This window comes from Acipenser ruthenus, chromosome 4 (assembly GCF_902713425.1).
Source record: "Acipenser ruthenus chromosome 4, fAciRut3.2 maternal haplotype, whole genome shotgun sequence".
Taxonomy (NCBI): domain Eukaryota; kingdom Metazoa; phylum Chordata; class Actinopteri; order Acipenseriformes; family Acipenseridae; genus Acipenser; species Acipenser ruthenus.
This window is the reverse complement of record NC_081192.1, coordinates 50,136,368-50,161,708: the sequence shown is the minus strand read 5'-3', so window position 1 is coordinate 50,161,708 and position 25,341 is coordinate 50,136,368. Positions and strand designations below refer to the sequence as shown.

General features: G+C 35.9%; 1 protein-coding gene across 2 annotated transcripts; it reads left to right on the top strand.

Annotated features, from left to right (window-relative positions):
* The first annotated feature begins 1,329 nt into the window (after nt 1–1,329).
* Nucleotides 1,330–24,408, top strand: LOC117400520 (krev interaction trapped protein 1-like). Of its 2 annotated transcripts, none has more exons than XM_034000603.3 (17): nt 1,330–1,534; nt 4,257–4,434; nt 5,945–6,104; nt 7,775–7,864; nt 8,001–8,130; nt 8,451–8,694; nt 9,014–9,129; nt 9,601–9,744; nt 9,985–10,141; nt 11,255–11,362; nt 11,464–11,620; nt 13,050–13,201; nt 13,519–13,685; nt 19,496–19,583; nt 20,837–21,043; nt 21,713–21,829; nt 23,649–24,408. In XM_034000603.3, exons 2-17 carry the CDS (start codon nt 4,333–4,335, stop codon nt 23,736–23,738), a joined length of 2,229 nt encoding a protein of 742 aa, XP_033856494.1. In that variant the 5' UTR covers nt 1,330–1,534; nt 4,257–4,332; the 3' UTR covers nt 23,739–24,408. The 2 variants fall into 2 exon arrangements, with proteins under 2 accessions (XP_033856494.1, XP_034774571.1); XM_034918680.2 differs by lacking the exon at nt 1,330–1,534 and adding an exon at nt 4,645–4,760 and having other exon boundaries at nt 4,317–4,434.
* The last annotated feature ends 933 nt before the right edge of the window (nt 24,409–25,341 follow it).

The following is a 25,341-nucleotide window of genomic DNA, read 5'->3' as shown; positions in this document are numbered from 1 at the left end:
TTTCTACTTTTTTTGCCTTTGAATAAGAACCGGATAAATTATAATTGTTTGGATTTGATAAAGGATAACTAGCATATTTTACATTTATTTGCAATCCATGTAGTTATAATGATAATATCAACATTTGCAAAAAAAAAAATTGGATGATGTAACTAAACATTTCTTTTAAAAAAAGTGTATTTTGTCAATATTACGTATCTACCTTCTGGAGATGATCAGGAAAGTTGAAGACTGTCGGTAATGCATCTGTCTGGTTTTATCAAAATATGCCTCCTCACAATGATCAGAACATAGTACTGCCCTGTTTGATGGCTTGAACTCCTGTCTCCTCATCCTGGACACCCACAGCTGTCGTCTCTCAATGTTCTTGGGAAACCTAAAAGAAGAAAGAGTGCATGATTGATTTTTTTTTTTTTAATGATGAAGCAAACTATATATGTTTACATGACACATACATGATACACACACTGTTTTCATACAGTATACATATTACACTAAAGTATCCTTACACTGTACTATAGTAAAAATAAATACAAATCTGACAGACGTGTAATTTCAAATTGCCCCATCTTTGTATATATTTTGTATGTGCAAGAGGTCAAATATATTAAATTGATTCATGCATATTTTCTCATTTAAATTATGAATTGCGTTTATAATACTCTTACACATGACAATTCAATAATTAGGTGCATGGTCGGAAAAAGGTCTTTATCTTGAATAGATTGAGTTACAAGTGAGTATGGGTTAGACGGATTGTGGTATGTTTTACCGTTTAGAACTGTTTATTAAATATAATCACATTGACACAGACTATATTAATATCTTCGGCAAGCTGACCGCATAGAACGCGTTTAGAACAATTATATTAAAAAATAAAGATAATGTTGTTTCATTGCACTGCCCCCATTAGGAACAATTATATATTACACGTTATTACCTCACTTTTTAAAATAAACAAAGATCTCCAATCTCCATGTTGACCAGATATGGCGACTTCTCATTCTCCCTGCTTTTCGTTCTCACAATAGAATGTTTCAATTTCCACTCTTTTTGGTTATATACTCTTATTAGTACTACTGTTACACACAGCAGCATTTATAACGTCACCTGCTTAAAATTCCTAGCTATGGGTATTTTAAATTAGAATTAAAGACAACAATGTTCAAATAATGCAGTTTAATCCGTTTTATAACAGGAATTATCCACTTTGGTGTGTGTGTGTAACTGGCAACCTCAATATATATATATATTGAGGTTGCCAGTTAGTAGCGATAAACCTCAAGAAGCTTTTAAGCTCAATATAAAGCTACTGACCAGCAGTATGTTTCAGCGTGACCCGGAAACGCTAAACCACACTACCCTGAACGTCACTCGCAAAAACAGAGCAAGAAGTCCGTGGGAGGGTGTGCTGCTTGTTACACAGGAAGTCTGAAACTTTTGGTTTCATACGGTTGTTATTTTTCTCTTTTTGTTTTTAAGATGTAGCTGTTTTATTTATATTGTTTCCAGCTGAACAGTTACTACTTCTACTGTGAGTACGCTCTTTTGTTATTTGAATATGTAAACTATTATATTGCCTGCATTAGATGTAAACAATGCTAGTTTGCTTAGAGAAGTTCAGAGTAGCTAATTAGTTGCAAATGTGTAACCACCACCCATACTGTAACAAGCATTTTGAAAATGATTTTAAATCGGCGTACTGTTCTTCCTACTATTTAATCCTAAATAGAGAAAACATATTGTGTGCAAGACATTTTGGGTTGGAGGTCAACCACAAAATGACATGGTTATAATACAGTTCATAAATTTATACAGACAAGTGATGGAGTGGCGTTTTGGTAGTTAATTTGAACTCCAGCTGGCATTGGTCGGTTTTGACGGCTCTGTGTTAAATCCAGTAGCCGACGAATATTTTTTATATAAATATATTTATATTCTCTTCGTAAATAATTGTAAACTCGTATGTGGTAAAAACATTTTTCCTGATGCATGAGTAAAGGAGCGTTTTAAACACAATTGACATTTAAGAAGTGGCAATGCCTTTCATATCGCTAAAATACTTGCTTCAATTACGAAAACAAAATTTTTAACATGAATAGGATGAAATACCGCTGTGTGTGTGTTAATAGACGTGCTGTGTGACTTATTTTTTGCACTGCAGGTGGGAAAAACAATGTGTGTATTGGTCACAAGCAGTAACCTATCCAAGCCAATGGTGACAAAATAGTTTTGGTATTAGACAATTCACCTTTTCCCTAAAATTGTAATAACAAATTATTATATCTTTTATTTTTTTTGTTTTAAATTTATTTATTTATTTATTTATTTATTTTTTTAAATCAAGCTATAAATCGCAAAGTCTAATTGGTTGGTTAGTCAAGGGGAAGGGTTGGATCTTTTCAGGACCCTTGTTAGAGTTTCCTCCTTAGTCTGTGGGTGTGTTGTTGGGAAGGGCTTCCTTTGGTTTTCTTTTTCCAGAGCTGATTCACGTAAACGTTTGTAAATGACTATGGAAACATAAATAATTACATGTAATGTTTGTTTGTTTTTTTGTCCCATGCTGTTGCTTGGGGATTTGTTGATGGTTTGTTATAGTTGTATTTTTAAGCATCAACACCACACATAATGGGGTTTATCAGCAATGGTACAGTAATATGCAAGCACTTCCACAAAGGCAAAGCCAAAAGACTAGAGGCAACTGTTCTATAATCAGAATCATTTCCAATGTGGAGCATATTAAAGTGATTTTAGTATTTCCTTTGTTTTAAAATGCTGGTCCATCTTATTTTTATATTCATCCACCAGATTTTATTACCAAACAATTTTCAAAGCAATATGCCTTTAATCCACAAGGTGTTCATAGAGGGACATATTAGAACTTGGTGAAAACCCAGTGTGTGTGTGTGTGTGTGTTTTAGTAGTGACAATAAACAGCCACCCTAATGCAATGTAGAAGATTTACAGTACAGTACTCATATTGAGTAGTTTAATTAATGTTACTAAACATCTGTAAACAGAAATATTTAAGTGACGACACCCCTCGATCATTACATGCCAAACCATTCACAAGTGTTGGATTTAAAGCCCTACAACCTCTGATTTTACATGAAACCTGAAGCATTTATATATATTTTTTCTAGTAGTCGCCAATTGATTTTACCCCATTTTTCTCCCAATGTGAAATATCCAATTGTATTTTAGGCTCAGCTCATTGCTACCACCCCTGCACTGACTCGGGAGCGGCGAAGACGAACACACGCTGTCCTCCGAAGCGTGTGCTGTCAGCCGACCGCTTTTTTTCACTCTGCAGCCCTGCCATGCAGCCAACCCAGAGCTACAGAGTCGGAGGACAACGCAGCTCTGGGCAGCTTACAGGCAAGTCTGCAGGCGCCTGGCCAGTCTACAGGGGTCGCTGGTACGCAGTGAGCCGAGGACACCCTGGCCGACTAAAAGGTGTATTGCAGACTATAAAAGGTGTAAATCAAATAAAAAATGCTAATTACACATTTCAGGTACAGCCTATAAAAGCTTTATTTCTCAGTACATCCATACGAATGCAATAATGGCCAGCAGTCGTGTGCAAAAGTATATTATGGAGCAAAAAACTTTATTTCATAGAGTGTATAAAATATTTTATTGAAACTGTGGAGGATGGCCGATTCCACAGCAATTCTGTAGTGCACAACTGCATGGAATATACTTGTAAGCAGATTTTAATGCTGCTTTCCTTGTGGAAGAGGCTGAAAGTAGAGACACTGGAAAGCGGTACTGGAATTATTTATTAGAATTGTATTATTTTTTTAATGAAATAAGCCTACGTTAAGTTGAATAAGGATGAAACTGGTTTTGTTGCAAACGTTTTGTTTTTTTCCTCGCAGAAGATCTCAAATCATTTTAGATCATTTTTGATTATGAATAGTCCAGTTTCTTAAAAGTTGCAATACATTTTGGGATTTTTTTTCGTATTTGTTCCAGGGAGTACGATACCACAAGTCTTTAGACAGAAATTGCTGAACTAACTTAGTACTGTGTTTTAGTATCCTCTAGACTCAGGGCAACAGCAGTTACTCTGGATTTGTTAATGTGTAGCTGGGGGACTATCTGAGCTTCTTAGTTCATTGCAATTGGTGTTAACTTGAGTAGTGGTTTAGTACCGTCTTCTGTACTAACCACAGGATCATCCCCAGTGCAATTGACCCACTAATACTATTGTTTGGAAAACTGGTTTTGCAGTGTAACATTGTTGGTTTTAGTTTTTTAGATGTGGTGAACCAACGTAAACCAACGGTCTTAATGATGCCTAAAGGGAACTGAAGCTACTCAAGCACCATGGGCAACAAGGATAACCTGGAGGACGTGTTTGTTGTTGTGATTCGACCAAAGAATACTGCAAGTCTCAACTCTAAGGAATATAGAGCAAAGGCTTATGAAGTAAGCTTTCAACAACAAACTTTCCACAATGTTGTTTTTAGCTGTGCTGTTTTTCACTATAATTCTGTGTAGATTCTGTGTTAAGAAATTTCTCAAAGTCAACCCAAACTGTTTGTTACTAATTGAAAAAACAAAACAAAACAAACAATAAACCACTTGCCTGAATGCTGTATAGTTACAATTTGCATAGACATATTTTTATATTCGCAGTATGTAAAATAACTTAACAATACTGAAACCTGATTGGCTGAGCTACTGAATGCTGTATCTCTGGAACCACTTGTTCAGTCTTGATGATGAAGGTTTGACAAATGTTTCAACTTCAGGTAATAGCCCTTAATAACCATATATTGTTAACTGTACTGTCAGTTTATACAGTTAAATAAATGTAACATAAAAGCAAATTGATTTAAAGAGAAGTCGGAGCATAAATATGTCAGTAAAAACTGGAAAGTTTTACTAAAATAAACTTGAGCTGTACATTTTGACATAGGAAACCACAGTACGTGATATGATACACCATAGTGGGTTTGGCCTAAGGTTGTAAACGAGTAACAGGATTGTCAACAGGAAGACTCTCTAACCAAAGTTAAATGTATAAATCCATAATTGTTTAGGGATAGTGTAGTGCCCCCGCTCTGTGTAAGAAGGTCTCTTTAATAAGACCTATTGGGTGCTGTACTCAAACATTTTCTGTTTGGGTTATATCTATATTTATTTTTGCTACCCCAGAGACCAGTCCCAGTGGGGATTTTATTGTTGAAATATCTTTTCATGCCATTTTTCTAAAACACTGGATAACCACCTCCCATACACATACCCTATCCCTGTGTGTACTGATAGATAGTTTACTGACTAGAATACAACATGGAGATTATTATTTCTGTATAGAAAAACAAGGGAGAGGTTTCATCTTTATTACGGTGAAAATCACTCCATAGGAAAGCAAATGTCATGTTGGCTTTAGGGCAAGGCAAAATGATTGTCATGCAATGGATTGTCATGAAGTGACAGATGTATACAGTGCCTTGCATAAGTATTCACCCCTCTTTCCTGTTTGGATTTTGCCAAAAGGCCAACAAATGTCTTTTTTTTTTTGTTTAATTAACTATTCTGTCACAATAAAAAAATATTTTGCACCTTCAAAGTGTTAAGTATGTTGTGTAAATCAAATTGTAAAAATCCCAATTAAATCCACTTTAATTCCAGGTTGTAACACTACAAAATGTGGAAAAGTCCAAGGGGGGGTGAATACTTAAGCAAGGCACCATATTTTTATGTCTGTTAAATACATATATAATTTGGGTTTAAATTGTCTTCTTAATGTGTTTTTTAGGTGGCCTATTTTAAGGCATTCTTTGATGTTAAGAGTTTGAACAAAGTGGTTCTTAGTGCTGATTAGAGCCTCTCCTGGTAAAACATAAATATACAAGAAAATGAAAATGTTCATGACTCTTTGTGATTTGGAAGGGCTACCCCCATTCTACAGAGATAATTATTGTATTTTTAGATTCTTCTGTTAGAAGTTCCATTAGAAGGAAAGGAAAAGAAAAGGAAGAAAGTGCTACTAGGAACCAAAATTCATGGGGATGGAGATACCTCTGGGTCCATTTTGGAGTACGTGCATGAGACAACCAAACCCATATCCACTAACAATCAAGGGTTCAAAGGCAAGTGCTGTTTCTTATTCATGGTTTTAAGTAACGTACTGTAATCACAGAAAGGTATTGAAAATCTGTGCACATTTTGTTTTTCTATTTCTTTGTGTTTACTGGTTATGAATTGTACTTTGTCATCTCTATTATTCTACTCCTTGCCTGCTGTAATGTGTATAAACAGAACTGCTTAAAATATCCATGCATGAAAAACTGACAACTAAAAACTTTGCATACCAACACTGACACTGACTTTATATATATATATATATATATATATATATAACCCGTTTGCTTTAGTTAAATGGCAATTCTGCTGTACGAACTAAAAAATGAACACAAAATGTAGCCATTATCAGTAAGTTCAGTATTGAAACCATATGTTACTGTCTGCTGCAAGAAAATTTAGTGGTTTCCTGTCAGACCTATGAAGACAACTGGGGCATAGGCCTACTTAAAAAAACAACATATGATGATGTGTAACAGCTGAAGCCTCTTTTAAAACAGGAAACCCAGTATCAGGTTGTGTGGTTTCTTTTTCTTTTTTCCTCTTTATTTATTGTTTTTATTTGTGGGTGAGTGGAGAGTGGGGCCTATGACTCAAGACATACCAGAGACGGAATCTGTGTTAATATGGTTTGAGGCAAGCTGCACTGTGAAATAAAACCGGCCATTTACTTCAGTTTTGCGTGTTGCAAATTTTACAATTGAAGCTGAAAAAAATCTGATTACTAAGTTATATGAAGGGCTCTCTATGTAACCACTAGAGGGCAGATTTGCATTTCTACAAAAAAAAGTGTTCTATTTATAAGAATTTCACACCAGTAAAAATTCTGCAAAAATTTGTTAACATAGTGATGTTCATTAGCAAAATCATCACAATTTAGAGAGGATATTGAAGATGCAGTTGCATTCTAATTAGGATGGAGAATTTTATTAAACGTTCTAAACATCACACTAGTATTTCCACATCTTTCTGTATACTTGAATAGTAACTGATCCCGGCAAAGATGATCGCACATTTATAGGTAGAACAATTTTGTTTCCAGATCTCCTTGTGAACAGTGATCTCAGCTGATCTGTATACCAGGGAGATAAATGGCCAGATATTGTCTGTGTTCTAAGGAAGCATGATCAGTAATCGCAGAGGAAGTATATTTTGCAGCTGCCTCCTCAATATTAATCATGCATTGAGAAAACAGTTAGATTATTTAACATGCATAAATATGTTGAGATAGCTACAGCTTTATAATTTTCTGGAGAAGTAATAAAGCAAATTGTGTCTTTGAAAATGTGTTATGCTTTAATATGATCAACTTTGGTCTGATTTTTATTTATTTATTATTTTTTATGTAGAAATTTGAGGTTTTCATTGACTAAGCAATTTCCAACAAAATGGCATCAAAACCATGTCTCTAAATGGATCCTGAGATGTAACAATTTGAACGTCCAGTGTGTCTGCTCAAAACCTACAGAAACTGAGACCCTCTAACTTCTAAACTGGTGGTCCAATCAAGCTGCAAGTTTTCAATAAAAAATACTGTACATAACAAGTTCCATTAAACTCTGGGATGGTGGTGTGTTAATGTTACCCTTAGATGTCCTGATTTGTAATGGTTGGACCCTGTGATCTACTTTTTCATAATTACTGAGCACCTGTTGATGCCCTATTCATATCCCCCTAGGTAAACGTGTGGTGCATATAAAGAAGTTCTCTCATGGAGAGAATGCTGGAAAAGAAGCATCGCTTTTCATTGTACCAATTACCGTTAAAGGTGAGGAACTGTATCTTTTGGTGTTTTTGGATTATACATTTTGGTGCAGTCCTGATAAATGAATTAATCGTAGTAAGAAGGGTAAATAAAACAAATTTTCAGTTACAGTTAAAGGTTTAATCTTTTTGATTTGCAGACAACAGCAAGAGTGTTTATTGCCCTGGAAGTCCAAGTTTTTACTGCTTACAAGACATCATGCGAGTCTGCAGTGAAACCAGCACTCACTTCTCAGCCTTGACTGCCAGAATGTTAATCGCTTTGGATAAGTAAGATTCAATTAAATTGCCATGGGGGGTAGGGTAGGGTAGGGTAGGGTGGGGTGGTGTGGGGGATTCTTATGCATATCTAACTGAGAATTTAGCTGCATAGCTGAAAATAAGATATTGCATGCCAATGGAACCAGCGATACGTAAAACAGATATTAATGCCCACAAGGGGGCAGTCATATTAACCAGTTAATTTCTGTACTGTACGTAGACCGTTTTGTACTTCATCTTTACCATTTGTTGACTATTTACAAGTCAAAAACAATTAAAATATATGGATTTGTTTAATTGCTCAATTTTGTATGCCTGTTTCCTCACAGGTGGCTTGCAGAACAGCACACTGTGTCCCATGCTATACCAGCTCTCTTCAGACCGGCTCCTGTAGACAGGGTCAAAACCAATGTTACCAACCCTGCTTACACAAATGACACCAGCCAGTCAGAAGGCACGCAGCACATGGGCTACACTGCTCTAGAGATCAAGAGTAAAATGATGGCGTTGGAGAAAGCAGACTTGTGCATTTACAATCCTCTTTACGGCTCTGATCTCCAGTACACAAATCGGGTATGCAGCTGAAATAAATATAATATATATATATATATATATATATCTATATATATATATCCAAAAGAGTATCCATCCTGATGTACAGCGGGTAACATGTTCCGGTCATGGCTTAGGCATTCATGAGTTGCCTGCCCCCCATTTGACCCAGATATAAACCTTTTTTTATTTTATTTTGAAGGCAGTTATTTTTCATTTTTCATCAACATGCTGTGTATAAGGGTCGACATTTTTTAGCCATTCACGATCCAGTTTCAAATCCCAATCACATTTGGCAGTCTTGGTGTACACTCTGATAGAGTAACTTATGTATTTACAGGTGGACAAGGTGGTCATAAACCCATACTTTGGTCTTGGAGCGCCAGATTATTCCAAGATCCAGATTCCAAAGAGGGAGAAATGGCAGCACAGTATGAGCAGTGTCACAGAAGACAAGTGAGTGATTGATTATTCTTTACATGAGCTGAATTTGCAGCACCGGTAACCGAATGCCACACTCTTTATCCACAGTAGTAGTGGCAATGAGAGCTTCACACATAGCCTGACCAACATGCATAAGCATGCCTCAAGGGACTTTCTTCTTAACCTGGATTTAAATCCACTTAACCCCCCATCCATTTAAAAAAACACATTTCATGCTTTAACTGGTTGTGGCACACATGAATATGATCATGGGTTTATTCAGGTTTTTTTTTGTTTTTTTTATAATTATGAACTTTCCTATTATCATTTTGTCTATAGTGCAACACTGCTGGAAAGCCTTGCTTTAGTCTACTCTTCAGATGACTGTATTATAGATTTGATTGAAGCCAAGTATTTAGAATCATAAAAAACTGAAGTGTGTTTATACATGGTAAATCAGAGACATTCTCTCTGAAAAGCACTGTTTTCTTTGATCATATCCAGGGAGCATCAGTGGGTTGATGATTTCCCACTTCACCGTAGTGCTTGTGAAGGAGATACTGAATTACTAGGCAAGCTGCTGGACAGCGACTTTTCAGTCAATAAGCTGGATAGTGATCACTGGGCGCCTATTCATTATGCCTGTTGGTAAGTACATGAAAACATTACATGCATGTATGTAAACACACAGTATTAGCATACATGCATTACTGTAAACTACTGTAACCTCAGAATTAGACACCATCATTTTTAGCAATGTTGGACAAACAGTATTACCGCATTGCATAATTGTAGTGCGTAGCACAGCCAGCAGTCATTTAAGTTATCATTTAATGGGAGATACATTTATTTATGTCATGTTTTGTGTTTGTCATTGATTCTCTGCAGGTACGGAAAGGTGGAGGCCACGCGGTTGATACTAGAGAAAGGGAAGTGCAACCCTAACCTCCTGAATGGTCAGCTCAGCTCACCCCTCCACTTTGCTGCTGGAGGAGGACACTCTGAAATAGTGCAGCTTCTTTTACAGCATCCTGAAATTGACAGAGTGAGTTATAAATCGGTTTCTTTTTGAGTATAAAATAACAATGTTTAACAAGCAGTTACCTATTACCACATGTGAGTGTAATGTTCATGACCAATGTACCTTAGTTCTTGTTGCATAGCACCTACAAGCTTTTTATGGTTTTGTGATAGCTTAGTGGCGCCCCTATACTCACTTGTCATTATTCCAATATGGGCTGCTGTATTTTGAAAGCATGTCATTTAACAGAGTGGTTAAGGCTGCCATATTTAACGCCACCATTTAGTTCACTACTAAAATCATACACTATAAACATTGACCAGCTGACTAACCAGCCTTGTTTTGGGTAAAGTGTCGGTAGATCTTTGTGGCATGTCTCAGCTGATGAACTGCAACGTCTACACAGCACTACAAACTGGCTTAATGAAGAATGACTGATCTAGTCCATATTTAAATAAACAAAAAAAAAAACATGTTTTCCATAATTTTGGTTATGCAAAATAGGATTCTCTGGAGATTATTCAACATCACCACTGCTAATAAATTAAATCAGGGCTCCTGAGTGGCATATCCAGTAAAGGTGCTCCGCGTGGAGTGCAGGATGCGCCCTGTAACCTGGAGATCGCGGGTTCGGATCCAGGCTATGTCACAGCCGACCGTGACAGGGAATTCCCAGGGGGTGGCGCACAATTGGCCGATCGCCACCCAGGTGGGGAGGGCTCAGGTCGGCAGGGCAATCCACGGTTCACCGCGCACCAGCGACTCCTGTGGCTGATAGGGCGCCTGCAGGTCTGCTGTGGAGCCATTCAGATCTGTGTTGTCCTCCGGCACTATAGGTCTGATGGCTTTGCTGTGGATCTGCAGTGCGGAAAAAGATGGCTAGGCAGGGACACGTTTCGGAGGATGCGTGTTTCAGCTACCGTTCCCCGAGTCGCTGGGGGGTTGCAGCGGTGAACAGTACAATTGGTGATTCCAAATTGGGGAGAAAATTGGGGTGAAAAATCATTGGCGATGACTAAAAAAAAAAAAAAAAAAAAATGAAATCAACCCAGTTAAGTCTGGCCTTTGCTATTTTTTGTTTATTGTACATATTTATTGACTGTCACTTTTCAAACTTGCTCTTGTTTCTGTTTGCAGCACATTCTCGATCAGCAAGGAAGATCACCTTTACAACTCTGTGAAGAGAATAAGCAGAATGAGTGGGAGGGAACAGTTGAGCTACTCCAGCAAGCCATGAACAAACCAGTAAGGACACTTTTGACATTATGTCTGTCTTAGAATATTAGCAAGTGTGGTTTATAATGCATGAAAAGACTGAATTTTTGTATCTTTTTTTTTTTTTTAAGTATGAAAAGGTTAGAATTTACCGCATGGATGGGTCATACCGGTCTGTGGAGCTGAAACATGGAAATAACACCACTGTTCAACAGATAATGGAGGGCATGAGGCTGTCCCAGGAGACCCAGCAGTACTTCACTATCTGGATATGCTCAGAAAACCTTAGTAAGCAAAGCACATAGCATTTTGTAAACTTCAACTTTTAATTGTAAATAGATATTTTATGTCAGTCAGGTGTAGTGGGATTGGAGCGGAAGTACTTCTTTTTTATGGTGGGGCTCCGCTAATCCACTTATTACTTAGTCAATACAGTATTTTTTTTGGTATTTTTTCATGTAATAAATAGACACTTTTCCTGAATCCCGGCCTCTTCGAAGGGTGTGTTGCCTAATATTAACAACTGTCATTCAGTGTCAAGCAGCTCACAGTGCTTATGCCTCGGTCTCACAGTACAGGTATATTGTAGTATTGTAAATGAATAGCAGCCAAACAGACTGAGCATAAGTTGTGAAAATAAGAGGTTCATCGGTAACCTAACAAACCAAACGAGAACGTGCATTCTTTTAGTAGTAGAAGCCACTTGGGAGTTGTGATAGGCACTGAAAATTGCATTCCTGTTTTTAAGAATTTTTGAGATCGTTGATGGGTGAGAAGAAAATTTGTAAGCGAGAGGTTTCTTCTTCTCCTTTCTTGGGTAGAGCAATTATTTCAGCCTTCGTGGCTATGTTTAAATATTTTTATTTGAGACTTTTTCATTTTAAAATGCAATGGTCAAAATACTGAACACACACACTGGATCTCCAAGAGTCAAGCTAGGTGATCATGTGACCACAAGGCTGTCGAGTACAGTGAGAATGTATCAAAATACAGTATAGATGATGAAGACATTTTGAAGTGATATTAAGTGGGGTGGAAATCAATTGTAATACTGTTACATTGCCTTGATATTAAGTGGAGTGTGACATTAACCAAAATGATATTATCAGGAGCTTGTTTCATTGACCCCCATTGTATTGTGGTCAGGAAAATTTCATTTGATTTAATTTATGTAAAGGTTGTTAACTGTTTATAATGTCAGTGTTTTTGAATGCCTGTGTCAATGAAAATTAGGGAAGGTCTGCAGAAGAGTTATAGCCCCTGACCCACATCCTGTGTAAAGATAAACCCGATAGGTTCTCCCATATATAAATATTAAATTAAGTTATTGGGATGTAGAGAAAAATTGCAAGAACTTTGGGGGCGTAGCTACAATTTAAATGTATTAATAAAATACACTTTTCAAGTGATAGTAGGTTCTCACTAAGGATAGGAAATTGCCATAACAGTATACTAGTCTTATTTGCACCCATCTGACAATCCTGGAAGGTGCAGTATTAAAGTATCACTATATTTGAATTGATGAACATTACAAATGTGTCACAGTATTCACCAATAGACCTGTGTAAATCATGTGTCCTCCTGCTTGGTCCAGAATGTTAATATTGAAAATACTTCTCATTGAAACATTTCTCTAAGATTTTACTTGGTTTATTTTATACTATATTGTGTCTATGTTGTGTAAGGTATGTCATGTGTGTGCTGTTTCTCCCACCAGGTCTTCAGTTGAAGCCTTACCACAAGCCGCTCCAGCATGTGCGAGACTGGGGAGAGATCGTCACTGAATTGACGCTCCTGGATTCCAGCCGGGAAACACCACAACTCTTTTTACGTAGAGATGTGAGGCTCTCACTGGACATTGAGAAAAAGGTTTGAAAATGAATATATATATATATATATATATATATATAAGTACTAACGTATTTAGTACTCTTGACCCAGTTTGACTGCCTTCAAGCAGTTTGTGTGCATGAGCTCGTTTGCATATTGCTCGATGACTTACAGTGTGTATAAACAGTTGAACAATGCTTAAATGTGTTACATTTTCAGCCTCTTTCCTCTTTTTCTGTACATATTAAAATAAAAACATCTGTTTGGTTTAGGAACTAATACTTCAATTCAAATGATATGCCTCTTCACTGAAAAAGTTTATATTAACTAGGTCTGTGTATTTTTTCATTCCGAAGGTGGAAGATCCACTTTCTATTCTTATCCTGTTTGATGAAGCCCGACACAGCCTGCTGAAAGGGTTCTTTCCATCACCAGACAGCAAGCTAATCACACTGGCCAGCCTTCTGTTGCAGATTGTCTATGGAAACTATGAGAGCAAAAAGCACAAGCAAGGATTCCTCAAGTAAGTACAATTCAAAAAAGTTGTTTAACCCTTTGCGGTCCATTTATTAATTGCACGTCAGGCACGCCAGGTCTAATTAATTTTCACACGCGCAGTTAATTTTATACGCGCTGTTTAAAAGTATTTTTTTTCACAGTCAAACGGGTTTAAATGGCCCTGCATATCAACAAAGCACTCACTAGGCATCTCCAGCCTCGCCCCACCTATGTAAGAAATAAATAATAATAATAATAATAATAGTCGTACATACCGATCGATCATCTCCGGATCACTCGTTTTATCACCAAACTCCTCAATAATGCGATCCAAGTCATTATTTTATTACTATAACATCTGAAAAAAGCTCTGCAAATGTCCATGATAGTCTCTGTGCGCTGACGCACTCAGCCAGCTTGTTTACTATGACCGCCCCGTTATCTGATACCTGATACCATGTATGACTATTCATGAGATACGCCTTTTTTTTTTTTAATTTATTTTTTTTTCGACTTGTCTCGGCTCCTGTCGCTCCCACTCGGCAATTGAATGGTTTTCTCTGCTTTTTCCGGAGAAAAAACGACTAAACACCCGTTTATTGTGTTGCTATAATGATGTCGGACCCAGTCCGACAAAGGACCTGTGAGGAATAATTGCAATGTCGGACCCAGTCCGACAATGGACCGCAAAGGGTTAAAGCCAGTGTCCCAGCATCATGGTCTATTTACACAAATATACAGTAATTGATTGGCGTCTGTTAGCCCTCTGTGTACTTTTAATTTATTGAAAGTAAACCTTGTTGTTCAATCCTATTGTTTAAAATCCCCAAAGGTAGTTTTAGCTGTAGGGACTAGGGATGCAAGTCAATTATAATCAGTTTGCTTTTTTATCAACTCTTTGATCTGTTTTTGACATCCAATCGGTTTTTGGTAAAACTGAAATGAAAGTGTAAAACCGAAAGACCTAACTGTGCCAACCGGTTGTAAGTGGCAAATTACATTTGAGTAGAACTGTAGCTCATCTGATATATATATATATATATATATATATATATATATATATATATATATATATATATATATATATATATATATATATATATATATATATGGCTCTGGATAAAGCTCTTACACTTGAATTAAATCAATATGCTGGTTAGAATGCAGCAACAAAGTAATTTGACAAACTAAACTCATTTTAATACATGCACGGTAAATGAAACTACCTTAATACAAATAATCTGACCTGCTCACAGAAGCATTTAATTTAAAGTAGCTTTCAGATGTTTTCAAGCCTTACCCAGTTCACTTTTCTTATTCCAGTTTCACAATGGTTCAGGACCTCCTAATACCAACTCAAACTAAACTCAAAAACTTCCAGCTTCAGCTTTTCACTTCTTAGCATGCATTTTTTTGAACAAAAGGTTTGTTAAGGTACTCAGGCTGAGCGTTTGCATATGAAAAAAGCCCTAGATATCTGAACACCGAGACTGAAACCATAGTTCTCCCTACAGAGGGTTATCGGAATCAACTTGGTAAAATTAAGGTACAGTATTTTATTATGAACCATTTATATGCAGCAAGGTGTGCAATGAGCTCCTGAAAATGCCAAAGTTTTTCTAAAACGCTTATACAAAAATGTTTTTTTCTCTTTTGTCGGTATTGTTCAATTTGGCTTTCTCCCCCTTTGTGTGCAATTGTGAACAGTGTGTACTATAAAGGAGCTATTGAATCATCAGTATGTGTTTATTATATTATACTGATAACATAAGAAAGGAAACACATTCTTAACCTTTTCATATTTGGAAATGGTTCTTTAAGTTAAATATAAATATTTGACAAAAATAGACATGTACCTTCAATTTGCAAGTATACTAGGGAACACAGGAACAATTACACTGCATTACAATCTATTACTCTTGATTTAACAAGTCAGGATTCGGTCAAAATAACTTTTGCAATTTGAACATTTACAACAAAATTAAAGGTTATTTTTTAGCAAATTATTTTGATCAAATTGTGAAATGTAAAATACCAAACAAGCAAAGAACGAAACACAAAAGAAGAGACAGCTTCTTGGGTCTTCGGTCTGCTGGAGGATCTCTGTAGTGCCTTTTACAGTCTAATTGAATTTCAGTGGTCCAATTCTTCATTCCTAATTTGGACGAAGTACCCAAAGAAAACAAACTTTCTCTTCGTGCAGCAGCAGCTGCTTCTGGGGCTATGCAAGGCTTCATTTTTGTCAAGCAAGGAAGTGCTTCTGTGTGCGTAAGGGCATTCAGTGCAATTCTAAATGCCACAGCAGCAAGCCTTGCAAAAACACATCCAGGGATTTGTATGTTTCTAAATTTCATTTTCCACAGTGCAATGTTAATTTGGCTTGTTGTCATAAAATGAAAGTTGCCAATAAGCAAAAAGCCCCTGTTTTCAAGTGTATTTATATAGAACAATGATATATACTGTAGTTATACAAATATGGCACTGAAATGTGTTTTAAATATTAGTGTTTTAACATGAGAAACACGTACTACCCAAACACAGAACTGTTTACTTCACACGTGTAAAACAAAAAAAGCTTATCCAAATAGTACTACACAACGATGTACTACAATTGTCCTTACAATGAATAAAGCAAACAGAAAAAATATGTGTACTTACAGTCAATTTTAAAGAACACAATTTAAAATAAGAAATTGTCTAACGTTGTCTGCTTTTTACGATATACCACCTCCCGTTGTAAATCCATCTAAATTTTGCGTGAAGCTTAATAGCCAGTTTCAAAGCCACAATTCTGGCATATCGTGCAGAAAATGTCCACAGCACGTTACTGTTCTTGGAGTGAAGTGATATAACTGAGAGAGTGCATCAAGTACCAATATGATTCCCCTCCCTGACCTAGACAGTTGTTTGCCTTGAAGCATAAGATGTGCTGTTGACTCAGCATAGGTATCTGTTGCAGTAAGAAGGTGCCAGAGACCTCCATCTCCAAACAGTTTGCCAATGCTTGCAATGAATGCCATCAATAGGTGCATTCCTCCAAGTCTCATGGTTACCTTTCCATCAAGCATCTCTGGTTTGCTCCACAGTACCTGTTGTGCTTTACTGTATATCTGTATGTCTGCTGTGACTAGGATGTGGGGTTGTCCTAACTTCTCGGCCATGGCCACCAATTTCAGCAGGGTTGTATAGATGGTTGTGCATGGATGAATGGTAGATATCTGATTGTTGTCAGAGGTTGATTTATAACTGATGTGGCAGTGTTGAAACTATTCCATACAGGGATGGCTTGGTTGTCTTTATGTATGAGCCGTGCAAGCTTCCAAACCAAATCATTTGCTATTGCTTTCAGATAGGATTTGTTATCTCTATCCACAGCAACAATGGAACTGTTGGCTATTGCAGTTGGCTCTGGTTTTTTGTTGGGTTTAGTGTGTCTTTCTAATTCATCTTGATCATATGCTGCTCCTTCAAGTGACTTTTTGCTTCATCGTGGGATATGGTTAATATCATCAGGAATGCCACATATTTGATACAGTACCTTGGCCATGCAATGTGTGGTAGACTTTCCATCCAGAGTATCTTCATTTTGGTCGAAGTTGTCTATGGCTGCATCAATGTAGGTACTCGGTACATCAGCAGTGACCTTTTGTATTCCACGAGGTACATATATGTCTTCGTTCTTTGAGACCTGATCTTCTGCAATGATCATCCTGCCTCACTTCAGCTCCATCTAATAATGACTTCAGGCCCTCTTGTGTTGCAGTCTTCATAGCCGGACCTCTTTTTGAATTTCCTTCCAATTGCTCTGAGCATATTATGCATTGTTTTGTATCAATTCTTTTTTTTTTAAATTTTTTTGGTGGCTCCTCATAGTGATCCATATTTGCATCCTCACCTACCACTGTTCTACTGCAAAACAAGAGAACTACTGCTAACTTGGTACATACAGTTATAAGTAGGGTTGCCTGTTGTAATTTGTTCTTTTAAGTGTGGAGTAGTGGTTAGGGCTCTGGACTCCTGACCAGAGGGTCGTGGGTTCAATCCCTTGTGGGGGACACTGCTGCTGTACCCTTGAGCAAGGCACTTTACCTAGATTGCTCCAGTAAAAACCCAACTGTATAAATGGGTAATTGTATGTAAAAATAATGTGTAAAAAATAATGTAATTGTATATAAAAATAATGTGATATCTTATAACAATTGTAAGTCGCCCTGGATAAGGGTGTCTGCTAAGAAATAAATAATAATAATAATGTAAACACATAATTACCTGTTATCAACATTTTAGCAAATTAAGCGTCATTAAAAAAATACCCCTTAATGTAACACATTAAGGGGTGTTTTTTTATGACAAGAAACCGTTAAAGCCATTGGTAGGAATACATAAACATACAAATCGGGCAACCCAAATTATGAGGTAAATTATTCAGCTAAATAAAATAGCACACAATGACTGTCTATTGTAATGGAAAATAAAACGTAATACTTATATTAATATATAAAAGTTAACATATATAATAATAATATATAAAGTTAAAAGCTTGTTATTTACTTTAACACAATCCGCTTAATTTTCTTAGCACTTTAAATAACTCAATAACAAGGTAATATAGCCTAACATTCTTAAGTATTGTATATCATCACAATTACTGGTATCGAGTCAATATTTATTATCCATTCATTCAATGTTTATTTAATTAAGGTTGACTGATTTATTTAATATCTGTAAAACATATTAATTCATATGCTTAATTCATATGCATATGATACATCAATAACAATATAATATATAGCATAGCCTAACAGGGTTACATACTTTTAATACGATGTTTTCTCGTGTATTCTCCCTGTCAGAATTCTCTGACAGGGAGAATACACACAGACGTGCAACAGCAGGAATGTTTTTTTACTGTCAAAACCACTCCCCCTCAACAAGAAACCAACCAATACATTGTCGCCAGTCAGGAAGTAAACAAAAACAAGTAGACGCGGTTTATGAACACAAATGAGCACACATTTAAAAACCTAAATCAGCATGACGGTGAAACTTAAAACATTAACTGAGAAAGTACGAAATTTGCTGTGCACAGTCATGCTCTCATAAAGGTAGGATTTTAAGTTGTACATATTATATATATATATAACGTTAACATGGAAAACTACATTTTGTGTTTTTGTACAGTCAATGCAGCAAAACAGCACGGTGTATAATTATTTTTTTTTCATCTCTGAGCGTTCTTTTTCAAAAGGGGAGTCATCCTGAAAATGTGTGAAAAAAACTGTTCTGCCACCATTTCCGATCACCACAACCATCCATTTCAAACTTCTTACATATAAATCTTCAATAAAAAATAAGTTGTGGCTTGTTCTACCGTGGGGAGGGGTATCTCAAAAACTAGAAGCCTTTTCACGATTGGCCGCAGTGCTATTTGGGTTCTTTGTCTGATGCAGTATCCTGTGGCTATTCAACCTGTGGGTGCTTAGCAGCTCTGACTGCCTCAAGAAGTGCATCAGTGGGCTCACCTGCTGTCATAACTCAGCCATAGTTCAGTCTTCCAGACATATGCAGTTGCAAAGTCAATGTGTTATAAAAGCTGCATGAAGCATGCGCATCAATCATGCAAGTGCACTCTGTAGCACTGGCAACTAGTAATAAAGTTGTCAATAAGCAGCGTGCAGTTGCTAATATCAGAATTCCATTAACATTAAGGTCTATGGGATGGGATTGGTTCCTGGGAAAATGTTGTTAATAACTGAAAGTTGTTTTTACCAGGGTTGCTAATCTACTGTGTATTTTATATATCTCTCTCTCTCTCTTTTTTTTTTTTTAAAACAGTGAAGAAAATTTGAAATCTATCGTGCCAATCACCAAACTAAAAAGCAAAGCACCACATTGGACAAATAAGATCCTTCTTGAATACAAGGTGAGTTGTTAAAATAATTTAATTATGCTTGTTAATACATTATTACAACCTAAAAAACAACAAGTCAGTAAAATATCTAAGGGCAATCGTGATCTGAATACTGTGCGTTTCAAACTGTAGCTACGGAAGGTGACTTTGCATATTTATTTTTAAATGATTATGGGATAGGATAAATTGTGTGTCAGTTGCTATATCATTCTGTAACGTGGATTAGTATGGCTCAACCATATTTGTTTTGTGTGTCAACAGTAATGTTCATTAAAGCAAAAAGTATTTTCTGTGCTATAGCAGTCCACATTACCTCTATTAAAAAAAAAAAAAAAAATCCATCAGAAAAAAAGTTTAGTAGGGTCTGTTTTTTAGTAGGGTCATGAAAATCTTTAACAGAAATGATTAACCATAAGTTATTACATATCTGTGCATACAAGTTAAGTTTTGGAGCTAGAAGGTGATGGGTACTACAGTAATCCCTCGGTAAAACATGCTTAAAGGGAAAATAAATGTTTGAGATAGAGTGCTATACTAAAAGCATAGGCTTTTCGTGCATAAATAAATGACAGTGCACATTTAAGATACTTACAGTGTGTTTCCTGATTACGTTATTGAACACTGCAGCAAATAGGTTGCATATGAAATAAAAAAATAAAGATACAGCTTATAACTTTTAAATCTGAAATGCTAAATTATTATATTTATAATATATTTATATAAATACAATGGGAAAAATAAATGCAAAGTACAGTACATTGTATTGCCTGCTTGGACTTGTACAGATCTAGATTTCAAACCTGTTACTGTAGTTCTTTTGTTCCTATGTCATGGCTTTGATGCTCTGTACTGAGAAAATTAGACTTTTTGAATTGCCTTTTTGTTTGCCTCTGAGTCATCGATGGTGCAAATGCTACTGAAGCTGTGTTTGTACTGTTCATTTTAAATTAAAGTGTAAGTAGTTTACACATTAGTTGTATGTTTGCATCACACCATTAGATACGTAAGCTCTCCGGTTCGCTGTTTGCTTACTTTGTCGGAAACCAGAAAGAGCACAGTGCAGCAGGACATGGTTAATTTGAGAGAGCTGTACCGACGGATTACTGTATTTACAAATGTTTAACTAGTTATGGTTTTTCAAAAACTGGTGTTGGCCTTCTGTCTTAGAGCTTTGTGAATAAGGCCAGATTAAAAACAAATAAATATTACAAAAAATTTAAATGTTCTATTTCACCAGCAGATATAATGCAAGTTTTCTGTTTCAGAGCCTCAGTACCAGTGAGGGTGTCAGTAAGGAGATGCACCACCTGCAGCGCCTCTTCCTACAGAACTGCTGGGATATTCCCACATATGGAGCAGCCTTCTTTACAGGACAAGTGTTCACCAAAGCTAGCTCCAGCAATCATAAAGTCATCCGGGTGTATGTGGGAGTCAATACGAAAGGATTACTCCTTATGAACATGGAAACCAAGGTATCTGGAAAAATAGCAAAACTTCAGACTAACCTACATTTTATAACTGTTTTGTAAAATGTGTTTTTTTTAAATTTTATTTATTTATTTATTTATTTATTTATTTATTTATTTTTTTTTTTAAACACTCTCTCTGACCTATTCGGGTCTATACGTAACACAGAACTAACCCCCTATAGTTTTTACATGCCATTCAGAGCTAGATCTTTGTGTATGTATGCAATTCAGAAGTTCCAAATCATTAATATGCTATTCAACACTTACTGTAACACAGAATATCAACAAACTGACAACATCCTTACTTGTATTTGAGTACAGATAATCTAAAGTTGTTGAATTATTAAACAAATATTACTCTTTGCATATACAGCTATAGTCAAAAGTTTTGCATCACCTAGATTTTTAGGATTGAGACAATTAAAAAAATATATATATATATATATATATATATATAAAAAGTATGTAATTTAAAGTTAACGTAACATTATTCAACAGGTTTCATTTGACTTTATAAAGCAAAATGAGTTAATTATATAGGGTGATGCAAAACCTTTGGCCAAACCTTTTAGCTGCAGGTTAGATTTGTTAAAAATGAGACTTCACTCTCAGATAAATGTAAGACGTATAAACTTTAATGTGTTTATTTCTTGTATTTATTGTCATCCCCAGGCTTTGCTTATTAGTCTGAAGTACGGCTCCTTTATGTGGCAGTTGGGAGAGGCAGATCATTACTTTCAAATACACAGCTTGGAAAATAAAATGAGTTTCATAGTGCACACCAAACAGGTAAAAACACAGCGGTTGTTTTAATCTAACCATTATGTATATTGAGCATCAAAAGAAACTTATCACTTATATTTGAGCATCAAAAGAAACTTGTCACTTATATTTGGATAAAATTCACTAGATGTGATTGAAAAATGACAAACTCTGTTTTAGAGCAGGTGCAGTGACATTTTATTGTGCTGATTAACAATTGACATCACGAAGATGCTGCAAAATGATCTGTCGATCTTGAGCAGGTGTTGTGACTCTTGGTCTCCCAGTTTTGGTCTGTCATTGACAGAGTGTGTCTGGTTATATCGTCTCGCCAGGTTTGAAATTGCTGGCTGTGAGCACCCAAGATGGCGAACCACAGTACGCTGTCCTAGTCCAGCCTCCAACATGCAGATTGCATGAAGGCACTGCTCTCTTGACAGATGTGGCATATTGTTTTTTTTCTGTGATTTTCTTTATTGCTTTTATTCAAGCTTGAAATTCAACAGCTGAAATTACTCCATATCCAGTGTCCAATCAACTGTCTCACTAATTAGGTGATTAAGGGCACATGCTTCAGTCAGTCACTCAAGCGTGTCATGGTCAAGGATAAATGATCGAGTGATTAAAAAGAAACCAAAAACATTTTGTCAATGTTCATCATTTATATAACTTATTTTTTTCGAAAATAAATGTGTTATAATAGTGATAAGTTTCTTTTGATGCTCGGTATACATAACAGGTGATCCAAATACATTGTCAACAACACTGCTTACAATGGAATTGCATGTCAAAAAATAGAAACACCCGGCATAAAAGTGGCTATGATTGCAACGATGACCCAAAAGGGAACGTTCTTTTCTAGAATTTCCTACCCGTTCCAGGCATCCTGTTCCAAGCGCAGAATGCCTGGAAGGGGTAGGAAAGTTCCAGTTGGCCTCAATTAACACTGTACCTTGGATCAAAATGTCTCAAATTCCAGCAGCACATTGAAGAAGCATGATTTTACTGAGACAGAAATAAACTTCCTGAACTTCTGTAATCTTGTTGGAAATATTGTGTGAAGAAAAGCTATGCCAAGCAGGGACAAGTAGACCATTCCAGTAACATCTGCTGTAATCATAGTTCTTGTGATGCATAGCGCAATATAAGTATTCCTTTAGATTTGTTCTATAACATAATCCTATCTGATATGGATATGATGCTCAAATTCCCCAGCTAATTTGTGACCCATAAAATATATTAATAATTATGTAGTTGTGTGGGATTGTGTTTTTAAAAATATATTGCTGTGATATGGGCAACATACAGTAGGATACAGCAAAGATAAAGTAATGTGTTTTATGTAAACTCTCCAGGGTGCTCTGTAATTCTTTAATACGATATAGTGAGTAATTCTAGGGCTAAAGTGTACAGAAAACCTGATTAAATTAGCTTGCTGTTGTATCTGTTACTGTATTAAACTACCTTGGTGCATTACTAAAAAATAAATAACTAGTAAAAAAAAAAAGGCAAAGGCAAGCAAGTGGAGCCAGTAAACAATCAAGGGTTCCAGAAAACCGATAATGTTTAGCTAAAATACAAATAAGCTATGGCCAGCAATAAGTTACTGCTACGATGTGAATGTATTTTCTTTTTCGGAGCTGCTTGCTGGTAACAAAGTTATGTAGCCTTGGTAGTTTATCATAGGTTTATTTATAATTAACTGTGGACTATATATGTGATGTTTAACAGTATTGGATCTAATAAATAAGTGGATATTGCTGGAAATATGTACTGCATCAAGCCTTTGGTTTTTGAGCCCTGAATTTAAAATGAAAACTGTATAAACCTCTCATCGTTTTAACAGGCAGGACTCGTTGTCAAGCTGATCATGAAGTTAAGTGGACAGATGATGCCAAATGAAAGAAGTATCTCAGAAAAATATGCATTTGGATAAAAATGTATACAAGTGTTGAAGGATCTAATGCTGAATAACTTTTCAACGCTGCAGAGTGAATACATTGTTGGCCATATCTCATGCTGGAATCCATCATTGTATTAATGGAAGAATGACTATGGAATCGCACTTTTCCAAATGATGCTGTATTGCTAAGTAGAGCTTGATTTAATGAAAGTTATGCAGTTGTTTAAATTAGGTTTAAACATGCTTTGTTTTCCATATGCAACTTGTTATATAAACAGAATATTCCATGTCCCTACATACATGGAGGGCTGTATTTATTTGACTCACATTAACACAGTACAGAATCATTTGTGGAATAACTAAAGTACACTGTTAAAGTTAATTGAATATCCTCTATATAACTTTATTATTATTTTGTGTTTGTTGATCATTTGAACATGTTCTGAAAACAGTGAGACGCCTGTAAATATGTAAGTACATGTTATTACTTTCTTTTCATATATGTGTTAATTCAATTTTATTAATTCAGTTTTACTTAAATTCAAAAGCATTTTTTGCTTTTTATTATTTATCAAAACTGTTTATTTTCTGTTACACTTTTTAGAATTATTGTTAACTGTATTTAAGATAATTCCAGTGTTTCTTATGAGGATCATACTTGGTTTTGACATTTCTTGTAAATAAATGTAGGATATAGTATGTTTACTGTGTCTCTTGTTTTATTGCTTATTTTATAAAACAAACACATTGAATGTAGTAATGCAGAGTATACTTTTGTCCCAAATATTTTTAATGGGAAGGATATGAATTCTCAGGACCGGTATATTTTAAGATGTAATTGTAGTTGTCTATTGGAAGATTAAAGTCCTACAGTTAAGTATTTCAATTAAATATTCTATCTTAACTCTGATCGTAGGTTCCCAATTCAATGTAAATATATTTAATTAAGATACACAGACTGAAGTTTCTCTTAATATATTTAATATACCTTTTTGGTTCAAAGATGCTAATACAGGCTATTGTACACATTGTACACTATATACAGCATACGGATTGTGCAGAACAGTGGATTCCACTTACCTTTATATGACAGATAATGTCAATGTTAAAAATGAATACAGGGAAAAAATGATTTGGTCTAATTATATTTGCACTACTTTGCATAGAAAATGTTTCTTCAAATTGATCTATCCTGGTTTACATTTTCAATATTGGTATGTTGGTTAGTTCCCATGATCAGTCTAAGGTCTGATTAGTACGCTGCAGTTGGGACTGATTTTGTTCAGTTCCTCGTGATTTCCTAACCCCGAAATTAGTCCTCTTGAAGTGGACTAAACCACTGACTCTGCAGTAGACACGTAAGTTTCATTACAGAGACAGCGAGGAGAGCGACAACGTGGGAGAAGTACAGTCGTGGAAAAGTACACAGCAGTTTAGAAGCAGGTTGACAGCTGCAGAAACTAAACTGAAACTTACAAAAAAGCTCAGGTAAGATAGCCATTAAATGTATTTATCTAAATGCTAGAAGTTTCAAAAACGAAATGTTAGAACTTGAAGCTACTGTACTAACAAGTAACTATGATGTGATAGGTGTTACAGAAACCTGGTTATCCAAAAGTGATGGAGACGAATATAA

Bases quoted from the DNA above. Each gene is read 5' to 3' on its own strand.
- LOC117400520 (XM_034000603.3), top strand. From the start codon at position 4,333: ATGGGCAACAAGGATAACCTGGAGGACGTGTTTGTTGTTGTGATTCGA. The intron at 8,695-9,013 runs GTATGCAGCTGA...ATGTATTTACAG, and splicing joins ATCTCCAGTACACAAATCGG to GTGGACAAGGTGGTCATAAA. The intron at 11,363-11,463 runs GTAAGGACACTT...TTTTTTTTTAAG, and splicing joins AGCAAGCCATGAACAAACCA to TATGAAAAGGTTAGAATTTA.